The sequence below is a fragment of the Brachypodium distachyon genome, chromosome 1 (genome assembly GCF_000005505.3).
Source record: "Brachypodium distachyon strain Bd21 chromosome 1, Brachypodium_distachyon_v3.0, whole genome shotgun sequence".
In the NCBI taxonomy this organism is placed as follows: domain Eukaryota; kingdom Viridiplantae; phylum Streptophyta; class Magnoliopsida; order Poales; family Poaceae; genus Brachypodium; species Brachypodium distachyon.
Genome location: NC_016131.3, coordinates 32486317 through 32499117, shown reverse-complemented (window position 1 = coordinate 32499117; position 12801 = coordinate 32486317). Strand labels below are relative to the sequence as shown.

At 56.5% G+C, this 12801-nt stretch overlaps 1 protein-coding gene across 1 annotated transcript; it reads left to right on the top strand.

The window, feature by feature from the left end:
* Window positions 1-218: 218 nt before the first annotated feature.
* Window positions 219-1789, top strand: LOC104582151. Its single transcript, XM_010231503.1, has 2 exons — window positions 219-587; window positions 1772-1789. Exons 1-2 carry the CDS (start codon window positions 219-221, stop codon window positions 1787-1789), a joined length of 387 nt encoding a protein of 128 aa, XP_010229805.1.
* The last annotated feature ends 11012 nt before the right edge of the window (window positions 1790-12801 follow it).

The window sequence follows — 12801 nt, the reverse complement described above, 5'->3', positions numbered from 1 at the left end:
TTGGTGCCGGCATAGTTCTGACCTCGCCAAAGCGTGACCAACTTAAATATGTGTTGCAAATTCACTTCGCAGCATCCAACAATGTTGCCGAGTTTGAGGCGCTTGTGCACGGACTGAAGATGGCAAAAGAAATTGGAGTTCGCCGGATTCAATGCTTTGGTGACTCCGATCTGGTAGTCCAGCAAGCTTCCGGCAATTGGGATGCATTGGATGCCAATATGGCGCTATACTGGTTCCATGCTCAGAAAATAAGTGGTCACTTCGAAGGGTGCGAATTCCACCATATACCGCAGGCGGAGAACGAGGCAGCCGACACATTGTCAAAACTCGGCTCAACACGACAGGCCATCCCGGCTGGTGTGGCATTGGAGCATTTACGCAAACCATCTATCAAGCCATCACCAGAGTCGGAGTCAATCTTTATCCCGGCGAGCTCAGAAGCTGATGTCACCCCCATGGACATTGGCAGTGGCAGCGGTTCCAGTAACCCGGGGACTGAGCGCCCCAACTCGGTGGAAGCAATGGCGGTTAAGCCAATGGAGATAGATGTACTAGATGAGCCGGTCTTTGCCACTCGTCCCATGCCGGTTTGGGCACAATCGATAATGTCCTACCTCAAAGATGGGAGTCTCCCGGAAGAGGAAGTGTCGGCAAGGCAAATTCAGAGAAGGGCAAAGGCGTACACCATCATCAATGGTGAGCTATACAAGAGAAGTGTTACTAACATCCTACAGCGATGCGTTGAGCCGGAGGAAGGGCAAGAGATACACCGGGATATTCATTAGGGAGAGTGCGGCCATCACGCATCTTCAAGAACGCTAGTAGGCAAGGCATTCTGGCATGGTTTCTACTGGCGAGCGCACTACAGGAAGCAGAAGACATGGTCAGGAAGTGCAACGGTTGCCAGCGATATGCCAGCAAGATTCATATGCCAGCATCCGAGCTCAAGACTATTCCAATCACTTGGCCATTTGCTGTTTGGTGTTTGGATATGGTGGGACCTTTCAAGTGGGCGCAAGGAGGCATGACGCATATCTTGGTCATGGTGGACAAGTTCACCAAATGGATTGAGGTGAAGCCGATACGAAAGCCTCGGCTGATTGAGCCATTGGAACGTACTCCGGGATGCTGGCTAGATGAACTCTCAGCTGTGCTATGGAGTCTCAGGACAACTCCAAATCGCTCCACAGGCTATACGCCATTCTTCCTCGTATACGGGGCGGAAGCTGTCTTACTAGCCGACATTGAACATGACTCTCTGCAAATGACCATGTATACGTAAGCCGAGGTAAAAGAGGCCCGAGAAAATGATGTCGACCTGCTCGAAGAAGCACGGGAATTGGCTCTATCTCGGTTGGCCATCTATCAACAACACCTAAGGCGTTATCACAGCCGGAAGGTAAACCGAGTATTCCAGGAAGGAGATCTCGTGCCCCGACTTGTGTAGCGCACAACCGGCATGCACAAACTATCGCCTCCATGGGAAGGACCATTCATTGTGAGCAAAGCGCTTCACAACGATTCCTACTATATTATAGATGCGCAGGATCCTAAAGCGAACAGGATGGACCGGTCAGGCGAGGAGACCAAGAGTCCATGGAATGTAGCTTTGCTTCGTCCGTTCTATACTTGAGAGATGAGTATTTGTATCGTTTTCTCCTTATGTTGAATGTTTCGAGACAATGAAATTATCCGTCGGGTTCTTAAAAGGGACTCGGGGACTCCCATGTTATTTAAGTGTTGTATTGCATTTACCCATTTTGTATGTCAGTATGGCTTAGTTGTGTAATCTTATGTTGGTTTAGTAGTGTGCCGGTATCAAAAGTCCCCTCTATGACTTCGTTGTTGTTCGCAACCCGGCTTCATGGCAAGCTAGAGATTGGGTACGACATAACTGGGCACATGAAGAACGATTGCGGAAATAAACAAAGAAGCGAGTCGAGATGCGCATTGTTTTACTCAACCCGACATTTCATTCTTGTTACGCGTATTGCCAAACGAATTTGCCGAGTTTAACTTTTTGGAAGGTTTGTTCTATGACTTCGCGATTCATACGTCGAACGCTGGCAAGGCAGACAAAGAGCCGGAGTCATACAATTCACCAACAGAAAAGATAAACTCGGGGACTCGGTCGGGAACTCGATAATTAAAAGATTTAGATAAATTAAAAGTATGATGTCTCACAAACAAAAGTGTTTTAACCCGGTTACATATGCACCCGGCATCCCGGGGATCTAACAATCTTAACATATTTTGTCCGACATGCCTAAGAAGAGACAGAAGGATTGGCGGCGGCGGAACTCGGAGAATCCGTTCCAGTGGACGCTGATTCGACGACAATCTCTTTGTCGACTGCCTCCTCGTCTTCTTCCTCAGCCATCTCTGCCTTTGCTTCGGATACCGGGCCCTCCACAAATTTATGCACATCGGCATATTGGATGAAGGAGTAGGCCCGCTCCTGATGCTTCGCGATCAGCTCAGGGTCCGAGAGATAAGGGGAGCCGACACGCATCGACTGCAGCACGTCGAGGTTGATGCCGTCGTACCAAGAAAATACAAACGCCAAGGCCTCGTCGGCGCTGACACGAGCGGCCGACTCCCGCCACTCATTAAGACGATCCTCCACCTCCAGAAGGCGCGTTGCCAATTCCAGGATGCCGGTCAGAGGTTCTTCTCCCGGCCACAAGGCTCGAAAGGCTCGGATGCCGGCATTGAGCATATTCACCCCGAACGACTTCAAAGGCTTAACCCGGCTCGCAATGCTGACCAAGTAATCCTCCAAGTCATATTCGAAGGGTACTGCCCCGGCTAGATCCCTCTTTCTACGCGCCTTGATCACGGCAGCTTGGACAGTCTCAACAGATTGTGGGAAAAATTCTGAAAAAGGCAAAAAGATTGTATTGAGTTTCGGCACCCTATTGCTACTTTTGGACAAATGAACAGAGTGATAGCGTCGAGGGTGTCCCGATCTTTCGATGAGATACCTAATTATCGATTTGGTCGGAGGTGACGTTGACGATCCGACTACAACCTAGGAGGCAGCGCCTTAGCGATCGATACACCAACTCCAGAAGGTTATTGATCCTGCGGGGGCACGATCAACCTGACCACGAAGGTCTTTGTTCCTGCAAGCAATCGAAGAACAAGCAGGGACAAGATAAATAGCGGATGCAATCTAAAATTGCGAGTATACTATATCAAACCAATGTCTCAACGAGACGATAAGTTGGAGTCTTGACGACGATAAAACAGGTAGTCTAACCGACACACGCGATTACACGAAAGTAGCAAAAATGGCTAAACTTTATCTAATCAGAACCCAAGGATCGTTAGGGGGCTCATGGGGTATATAAAGGTGGAGGGAGAGATATTTTCGTCCACCTTGAGTAAGGAGGCCGAAATCCAACTATATTTCTAACTTTCCTAACAAACTACAACTCTTTAGGAAACAGAAAAACAGATCCGTCAGCTTGTTTTGTCCATCACGGTCAGCACGAGTCGAATCTCTTGATTGGGCCAGATCCGTTGGAAAGGTCTTGTAATTACCTTTCCAACAAGTACTTGTTTGCTTGATTTGGACTCCGGATGCGGCCTGGGTGATTAAAACAAATTCGGGTCTCCTAGCAGCTCGGACCCGAATCGGATTCAACTTTAATTCGTGATATCTTTCTCTATCAAGCTCAGAATCATGTGCCGTTTGATTTGTTGGAAAGTACACTTGAAATCCTTCCCTCTCAGCTGTATAAATGCTTGATTCTTGTTGGCCCTCCCGTTCGCCTCCATCGTATCTCATCTTCACCTTGGACTTGAAAAGCTCGACAAGATGCCTACGTAATAAAACGAGACAAGATAGTAGTAGCTCCGTCTCAAAGGTCGTATCCATGGTTAGCATGTCCATATCACAGAGGAAGAGATTTAGATAAGGGCAACTTACTAGTCAGCATTGTATCAATTTTGATGAGGTCACGCCGGCACACGCCGAGCAGGCGGGCCTTCTCGGCATTTTACTTCTCGGCAGCAGTGGTGTGGGTCTCAACCTTGGCAACAAGATCCTTGCCTTTCTGCACTTCGCTTTCTAGACGGATCTTCTCGTCGGCCTGGGTAGAGAGAGCCGAGGTAAGTTGACCCACCTCGGTCTTGTGCGCCTCTGCCTGCGCTTCGAGCTGCGCCTTCAGCCGGGCCACTTCATCCCGGTGCTGCTCTTCGAGCCGGGTCTTCTCATCTATTTAGCAGATGTGTGTCACAGAAGCCTGAGTTTAAAATGGATGGAACCCGGAATAAGGATAAGATGATACCTTGAACTTTGGCGACGCGCTTCAAAAGCTCCGACAATTGAACGTTGTCCCCGGCTGTGAACAAGAGCACGTATCAGTTTTCGCAATGCACTAATACTTGGACAAAGTTTTTATGACGGCAAGAATGTACTTACTCTGGCTCTGGCGATCGGCTACCAAAGCCTTGTGCTCCGGCGCCAGCTTGTTGTATTTCACTAGCAAGGTCTTGAAGGTGGCGGTGCGCTTATTCATGCAGGTCTGCAAAATAGTGATGCATAGATAAGTCTATTACAGTGGGAGGTCAACAGCTATTAGCTTCAGGTCAAACGACTATTCTAAACCCGGCCTGAATCTCGGAGAATAAGTGTTTGAAGTTTTTAAGCTTCAGGACGACTATTCTAAACCCGGCCTGAATCTCGGGGAATACGTGTTTCAAGTTTTTAAGCTTCAGACCGACTATTCTAAACCCGGCCTGAATCTCGGGGAATACGTGTTTGAAGTTTTTAAGCTTCAGGCCGACTATTCTAAACCTGGCCTGAATCTCGGGGAATACGTGTTTGAAGTTTTTAAGCTTCAGGACGACTATTCTAAACCCGGCCTGAATCTCGGGGAATACGTGTTTCAAGTTTTTAAGCTTCAGACCGACTATTCTAAACCCGGCCTGAATCTCGGGGAATACGTGTTTGAAGTTTTTAAGCTTCAGGCCGACTATTCTAAACCTGGCCTGAATCTCGGGGAATACGTGTTTGAAGTTTTTAAGCTTCATGCCGACTATTCTAAACCTGGCCTGAATCTCGGGTAATAAGTGTTTGAAGTTTTTAAGCTTCAGGCCGACTATTCTAAACCCGGCTTGAATCTCGGGGAATAGGTGTTTGAAGTTTTTAAAGGTGTGGCAGAGTGTTTAAAGTTTTTTAAGATAAGCTTCAGGCCGACTAATTCTTACTCGCCCTAAACCTCGGGGACTAGGAGTATGGGTACTGTACTGGAATTAGAAGTAAAAATCTTTAAAGGAGTTTTTTCATACCTCTGCAGCTCGGCTGGACTCAAACAAGGCCACCCTGGAGGGTGCAGGGCCCATCAGAGGGTTTTGCCGCGCTGTCTGGAGGGTGTTGGAGGTCACCTCATAATTGTCGGCACTATTCCAGTCCATTATGAACTGGCCCAGCAACCCCCAGCTGTGCCCGCTGGTCGTCTTGAGGGGAACTCCCTGGTGCCCCCGGGTAGACTGCGAGCTGGAGGAACTCGGAGGCGCTTCTCCCGCTGGGATAGTGGAGCTCCTAGCTCTCTTAGCTTGTGTAGCAGCAAGTTGAGTAGCTTGCGGCTGCGGTGGTGATGATGGCGGTGTCAAAGTCGGCTGCGGTCCTTGGGGTTCTTGGGGCCCCGTTGCCGGCTGCTGCGGAGTCTCCGTTACCAGCGGCTCCGTCTATGTCTCGGTTGCTGCCGAGGAAGGAGCAGCCCCGACTGCCGAGTTCCCGGCTGCGGACATCCCGGCTTGGGCGACGCTCGAAGCGTCGACGCTCAGGCCGACATCCCGGACGGGAGATGTCGGATCCGCAGCAGTCTCGGTCTCCCCCATGGTTTGAGTTGCAGGCTCGGCACGGGGAGATGGAGCTGCCGGAATCTCAGACGCGATGCACGTTTGAGATTGTGTGGCCGTCAGAGCCGCCCTGCAGGAATGAGAGTTGGTTATTTTCATGACAGTAAAGAAGCAAAGATTGAGATGTTGTAAGCGTTACCCAACGGTTATGGGCTTCGGCTTGGGTCCACTACAGGCGGTTTTCTTCCGCTTCATAGTTCGCGGAAGATCCTTCTCGGCAGCACGTTTCTCGGCGGCGCGTTTCTCCATGGCGCGTTTCTCACGGGCCGGCGCCGCAACGGCAGCTGGGCCCGACGCCTCAGCAGTAGCCGGACCCGACGCCTCAGCAGCGGCAGGCTCAACCGAGTCAACTGCTTCCGAATTAATGCAGACGTAAGTATCTTGGTGATAAATGTTCTAATGACTATGAGAGGATGTCGGAAGTCGTTACATTCGATACGACGAGGGCCGGCATGAGCAATCGGCATGTGATCCTCCGAGTCAGGATCTTCATGGTCGATTGTCACGCGTTGGCTCCCAAAGCGCTTGTCCGGGGATTTTCCGTCTTCATTGCTGTCGCACCAGTGGCACCCGGGGTACCACCGTTGCACGACGCATGGGCCGCATCGCTGAGTTCCCGGGAGGATCTCACCCCGGACGGCACCTTGCAGGCTGCCCGGCAAGCTACCAGCCCAGAAGGGCTAGCGGGGCTTCGGGGAATATTCCCGCCTGGGCACCTCCCGCGAAGGAACTTGCCGGGAGGAGGTGTTCCTGGGCGCGGGTTCCCGCCGTGAGGGCGGGGCCGAGCGGGCAGAGCAGCGACGCCACGTGGGCGCGCGACAGACGCCCAGTGTGCAGTTTCGCTAGGGCAAGGAGTGAAGCGCACGACGCATTTAATGAGCCGACAAGAGGAGCGTTACCCGTCTAGTCAGGCGAACATTGGCTGTCCAGTCATATTTGTTAGGCCCTAGACCCCTAGCAGCGGGGTTGGCGCTCATGCATGCATGCCAACGCGCCGAGGAGGAGCTGCCTGAGCTCCTTGCTTGCCACTTGTAAACCATGCACCATGGCACCTGTGGTATCCTCTTGGCTATAAAAGGAGGACCCCCGCCAACGGTCAAAGGGTTCGGGTTCGCTTTTTACAGGGGTTCAGGTTGTTCGTTGGTTTGTTTCCAGAGCCAACTCATAGCGCAATACTGGCAGTAGCCCAAAGTAGAAAAGAACACTTAGCCAAAAGAGACCACCCGGGGGCTTCCCCCGGCAACCTGTAAATAGCTCATTTCACAGTAATACAAGTTCAGACAAGCAGGACGTAGGGTTTTACACCGCAAGGTGGCCCGAACCTGGGTAAAAGCGTGTGCATGTGCCCTTGGTAGTGTTCTTGGTTCCTTCTTACGCAGTTGCATTGGTCCCGCCGGCGATCGCCGGAGCGATCCCCGTAGCCCACTGCCAAACCTAAGAAGGGGGTGCCCGCACACCCCCGGTGTCGGAGCCCCGTGCGACGACATCTGGCGCGCCAGGTAGGGGGCGCGTGAGGAGAGCTCGCCGGTGACGCCGGCGGCGGCGTCTACACCCACATCGACCTCGTCCTCCTTGGCGGCAGAGCAAACCACCATGCCTCCCAAGCGCGCTGGTGACCCTCGGATCGACCCGCGTGAAGCTCCAGCGGCACACACGCGGTCGCATGACGCACAGCCCGCGTCGCGGGTTCAGGAAAATCCTGAACCCTCACGAGCGCAGCAATCGCAGCTGCCGCCCCCGCCTCCTCGGCCGTCAGCAGATAACCGGCCGAGGGCGCCGGCGGCCCCCAGCGCCGAGGCCAGCCGTGCGAGCGGACATGGCGCCGTCCACGCCGGCCAGCGAGTCGAATTGCGGGGCGAAGGCGCACAGCGCCAGCTGTGCCACGAGCATACTGCGTCGTGAGCGACACCGACGAGGTCGCACCCCACGCACCTAGGTGAGTCCGGGGATAGAGCGGAGGGCAGCCGCTCGGGAAACCGGCTGCCTCCCGCGCGGACCTCGGCGGAGGCCATCATCGCCGCGCGGGTCATGGTGCGGTACGAACCGCAGCAGGGCACGCCGGCGCACGAGACATGGGGCGAGGAGTTGGACGCGCTCCTCACGCTCGCCGCCCAGCAGCCGCATGGCGAGGGCGCCCCAGCAGGCTCCGGTCGCGGGCAGAACCCGGAGCGCGGAGATGCGCCCCGTGCCTCGCGGCAAGTGGAAAACCCTCCCCCGCAGGGAGGCCTGGGAGATGGGGACCCGAAGGGGTCCTCAGACTCGTCACCCACCGTCGCGTGAGGCGACGCGCGCAGCATTTTGAATGCCCGCCAGCAAGAGGATCTGCGTCAGCGCCTGGAGCGCCGGCGTCGGTGCGAGGTAGAGCGCCAACGCCTGCAGGAGTAGGAAGATGCTCCTATGGGCCCCGAGGACGGCTGCACCACGTTCACGCGCGAGCTGCGGCGGGTGACATGGCCCCACAAGTTCCGAGCGCCCGCGCTCGGTACATATGATGGGACCGTGAATCCCAAGGATTTCCTCCTGACCTACATGTTGGGGATGCATGCCATCGGCGCCGACGACAAGGTCAGAGCCAATTGGTTCCCGATGGTCTTGAAAGGATCAGCGAGAACCTGGCTGGTCAACCGGCCTGCCGGGTCCATCGCCACTTGGGCGGACCTGCGCGACCAGTTTGTGAGCGCGTTCCAGGGCGGTTATAAGCGCCCGAGAACCATGGCGGAGCTGCACACCGTGGTGCAGAAGCCGGGAGAGACGTTGCGGAGCTTCGTCAACTGCTTCTCCAACCTCTCCTACTCTATCCCAGAGGCAGAGGCTGCCGCCATCGTCAACACCTTCGCCATCAACGTCCGCGACCCCAAGATGCGCGAGAAGCTGAGCACGCATCGGATCCGGACGACGCAGGATCTGTATGACCTGGCGCACAAGTGCGCCATGGCCGAGGAAGGGCGCCTAGCGCCCGAACTCGCAGCTAAGGCTGCCGCAAGCCCAGGAGAGGGTTCGCAGAAGAAGGGTTCCCGCAAGCGCAGCAGGAAGCAAGTTCTCGCTGCGGAGTCGGGGGCTGTTGCTGCGAGGCCTGCCAAGAAGGCCTCACCCAGTGGCGGGTCTGGTGGCAAGCAGGGCGACGCGCCCCGCTGCCCCATCCACGCCAACTCCACCCACGATGCGCAGGACTGCCGCATCCATCACGGGATCAAGCAGCGGCGCGAGCAGTGCCATGAGGAGCGTCGAGCAACCGATGCCTGCTTCAACTGCGGGGACATCGGGCATCTCTCCCGGGACTGCCCGAACGACCCCAGAGCGGGGCCGAGGCCTGCCGGTGGCGGCGCCGGCAGGGAGGAAGCCCAGGGAGGACACGGCCAGGCCCACATGGGCAGGGAGCGCCCTCCCCGCGAACGGGACCGGGGTCATGCTGAGGAGTAGCGCGAGTCTGACAGCACTGGCGGCGACGAGCCGGGCTTCCAGGAGCCCCACGGCGTTGCCTGCATCCATGGGGGAGCTTACGCTCTCCCATCCCATGCCGCGGTGAAGCGTCTCACCCGCGACGTGTGCGCGCTGTTGCCGGACGCGAAGCCGCAGCAACCGCTGAGGTGGTCGCACGTGCCGATCACCTTCAGCGCCGACGATCACCCAGCGTGGCAGCTGGGTTCTGGAGTCATACCCTTCGTGGTCTCACCGATCATCAGCAACATGACGGTGACCAAAGTGCTGGTGGACAACGGAGCGAGGTTAAACCTCCTGTCCACCAGGTTGGTGGAGAAACTCTAGTTGCCCGTGGAGCAGCTGAAACCCACCGACCCGTTCTGGTGAGTGAACCCCGGGATCATACGCCCCCTGGGGCACATCACGCTGCCGGTGACCTTCGGGTCCCGCGAAGCGTTCAGGACGGAGCACATAGTGTTCGACGCGGCGCACACCCCGTTGCCCTACAATGGGATCCTTGGTCGGCCGGCGCTGATCAAGTTCATGGCGGCAACGCATTGCACCTACGGCGTCATGAAGATGCCGTCCGTATACGGAGTGCTTTCCATCAGGTGCGACCTCAAGGACGCGGCCTGGTGTGGGGGCGAGGTCGTCAGGGCCGCCGCCGCAGCCGACGCCGATGACGAGGACGTTGCCGGAGACGAAGGCTCGCCGGGTGATGGTCCGGCAACGAAGAAGGCCCGCGCTGCCCCGCAAGAGCTTGCCCGGGGAAGCGCAGGCTCGAGCTTGTGCCCCGGCAAGGGCCAGAAGCTCCGGGAGGAGGCCACCAAGGTGAAGAAGCTGCCCCTCCAAGCCGGCAACAGGGAGCGCACCGTCACCGTTGGTGCGAACCTTACTACTGAATAGGAAAGCGCCCTCATCACTTTCCTCCGGGAGAATGCCGACGTGTTCGCTTGGGAGCCGTCGGACCTTCCCGGAGTCCCTAGGGAGGTGATTGATAATCGACTCGCGGTGCGCCCGGACGCCCGCCCCGTCAAGCAGAAGATTCGACGGCAAGCGCAGGAGCGCAAAGATTTCATCAAGCAAGAGGTGGACAAGCTCAAGGCTGCCGGGGCTATCAGGGAAGTTCTGTACCCCACTTGGTTAGCTAACCCTGTAGTAGTGCCCAAGGCGAGGAATAAGCTTCGCATGTGTGTAGATTTTACTAATCTAAACCGTGCATGTCCCAAGGATCCTTTCCCTGTACCCCGTGTCGATCAAATAGTTGATTCCACCACTGGTTGTGACTTGCTGAGCTTTCTAGATGCTTTTTCCGGCTACCATCAAATTAAGATGGCGGTCGAAGACGAGGAGAAAACGGCGTTCATCACCCCGGTTGGCTGCTACTGTTACACGTGCATGCCCTTCAGGTTGAAGAAAGCGGGCTCAACATTCCAGCGCGCGTTGCGAGTGTTTGGGACCCCAGCTAGGACGGAACGTGCAAGCCTACATGGACGACATCGTCATCAAATCGAAGCGCGAGGACTCGCTGATTGATGACCTAAGGTAGACGTTTGATAACCTCCGCACGGTCAAACTCAAGCTGAACCCTGAGAAGTGCACCTTCGGTGTAGACTCGGGCCAGCTTCTGGGTTTCTTGGTTTCGCACAGGGGGATACAAGCCAACCCACAGAAGATAGAGGCTATCGAGAAGATGGAGGCTCCCCGCAAGGTGAAGGACGTCCAGCGCCTCAACGGTTGCGTTGCCGCGCTGGGCCGCTTCATCTCAAGGCTGGGCGAACGCGCTCTGCCTTTCTTCAAGGTGATGAAGAAGAAGGGCCCAATAGAGTGGACCCCCGAGGCCGAGGCGGCGTTCCAGGATCTGTAACAATACCTGAGATCGCCGCCGGTCCTCGTCGCCCCCAAGCCGGGCGAGCCGCTGTACTCTACCTAGCAGCGACTGACCAAGTGGTCAGCTCGGTGCTGGTTGCCGAGAGGGAGGAAGACGTTCCGGGGACCGAGGCTGCGGGGCAGGGGGCTGGGCGGCCCCCGGCAACCGCCTGGGACCCAGGGCCCAACCCCGAGCCGGCAACTTTAGCCCCGCGCAAGCGGCTCGTGCAACACCCACTGTACTTCGTCAGCACGGTGCTGCATGACGCCCGAACGAGGTACCCGCAGGTGCAGGAGCTCCTCCTGGGGATCCGGCTCGCGTCCCGCAAGCTGCGCCACTACTTCCAGGCACTCCGTGTCACGGTGGTGTTGGGGTTCTGCCTTGAGCGAGCCCTCACCAACCGTGAAGTCACCGGAAGGGTGGCCGAGTGGAGAATGGAGCTGTCAGAGTTCGATTTGCACTTCACCAACTCCAAGAGCATCAAGAGTGCGGCCTTGGCGGACTTTGTCGCCGAGTGGACGTCGACGAGCATAGAAGAGGAGGCGCCGGAGACCAGCCTGCCAGGCAAGCTGGATGAAGGCTACTGGGTCCTCTACTTCGATGGCGCGTTCAGTCTCCAAAGAGTCGGCACTGGGGTCGTCATTGAGTCACCGACGAGGGACCAATTGAGGTTCGCTGTCCAACTCGATTTCCCGAACTCCACCAACAACACGGCAGAGTATGAGGGTTTGCTCGCCGGGTTGCGGGCAGCAATCGTCCTGGACATCAAGCGCCTGGTCGTTCGCGGGGACTCCCAGCTCGTGATCAACCAGGTTAACAAGGACTACGACTGCCCGCAGATGGCACCGTACGTGGAGGAAGTCCGCAAGCTAGAACGCAAGTTCAAGGGTTTGCGATTCGAGCACGTCAAACGGAAGGACAACTTCGTGGCTGACGAGCTGTCCAAGATGGCAGCAGAGCGTCGGAAACCCCCGGCGGGAGTGTTCTGCCACAAGCAAGCGGCTCCTTCAGTCGCCCCCAAGCCGGTTGCCAGGGAAGCCCCTCCGGCAACCGAAGGAAACCCCGCAACAGCAGGGGTCCATGCTGCTGACATAGCGGCATGCGTTGGCAGGGAGACCCGTCCCTAGGCGGTGGAAATCGCCCGCTACTTGAAGGGGGAGGCCCTCCCGGAAGACGACGTCGCCGCAGAGCGAGTGGCGCGGCAAGCCAAAATGTACGCCGTGGTGGACGGGAACCTCTATCGCAGGCGTGCAAATGGAGTCAAGCTCATCTACGTACCACAAGACGAAGGGCGCGCACTGTTGGAAGAGATACATCGACGCACATGCTCCCATCATGTGGCCTCCCGCGCGCTGGCCGGCAAGGCGTTTCGGCACGGTTTTTACTGGCCCACGGCCCTGGCCGACGCGGAGCAGCTGGTGAAGACGTGTGAGGCGTGTCAATTCCACTCGAAGAAGAGCAACCAGCCGGCGCAAGCCCTGTATGTCATCCCGTCCTCATGGCCATTCGCGGCCTGGGGGCTGGACATCGTCGGCAAGCTACCGAGGGCAGTCGGCGGTTACGAGTACTTGTTCGTGGCCATCGACAAGTTCTCCAAGTGGGTGGAGGTGGAACCAGTGCGGAAGGTGACCGCCCAGGCG

Bases quoted from the DNA above. Each gene is read 5' to 3' on its own strand.
- LOC104582151 (XM_010231503.1), top strand. From the start codon at position 219: ATGGCGCTATACTGGTTCCATGCTCAGAAAATAAGTGGTCACTTCGAA.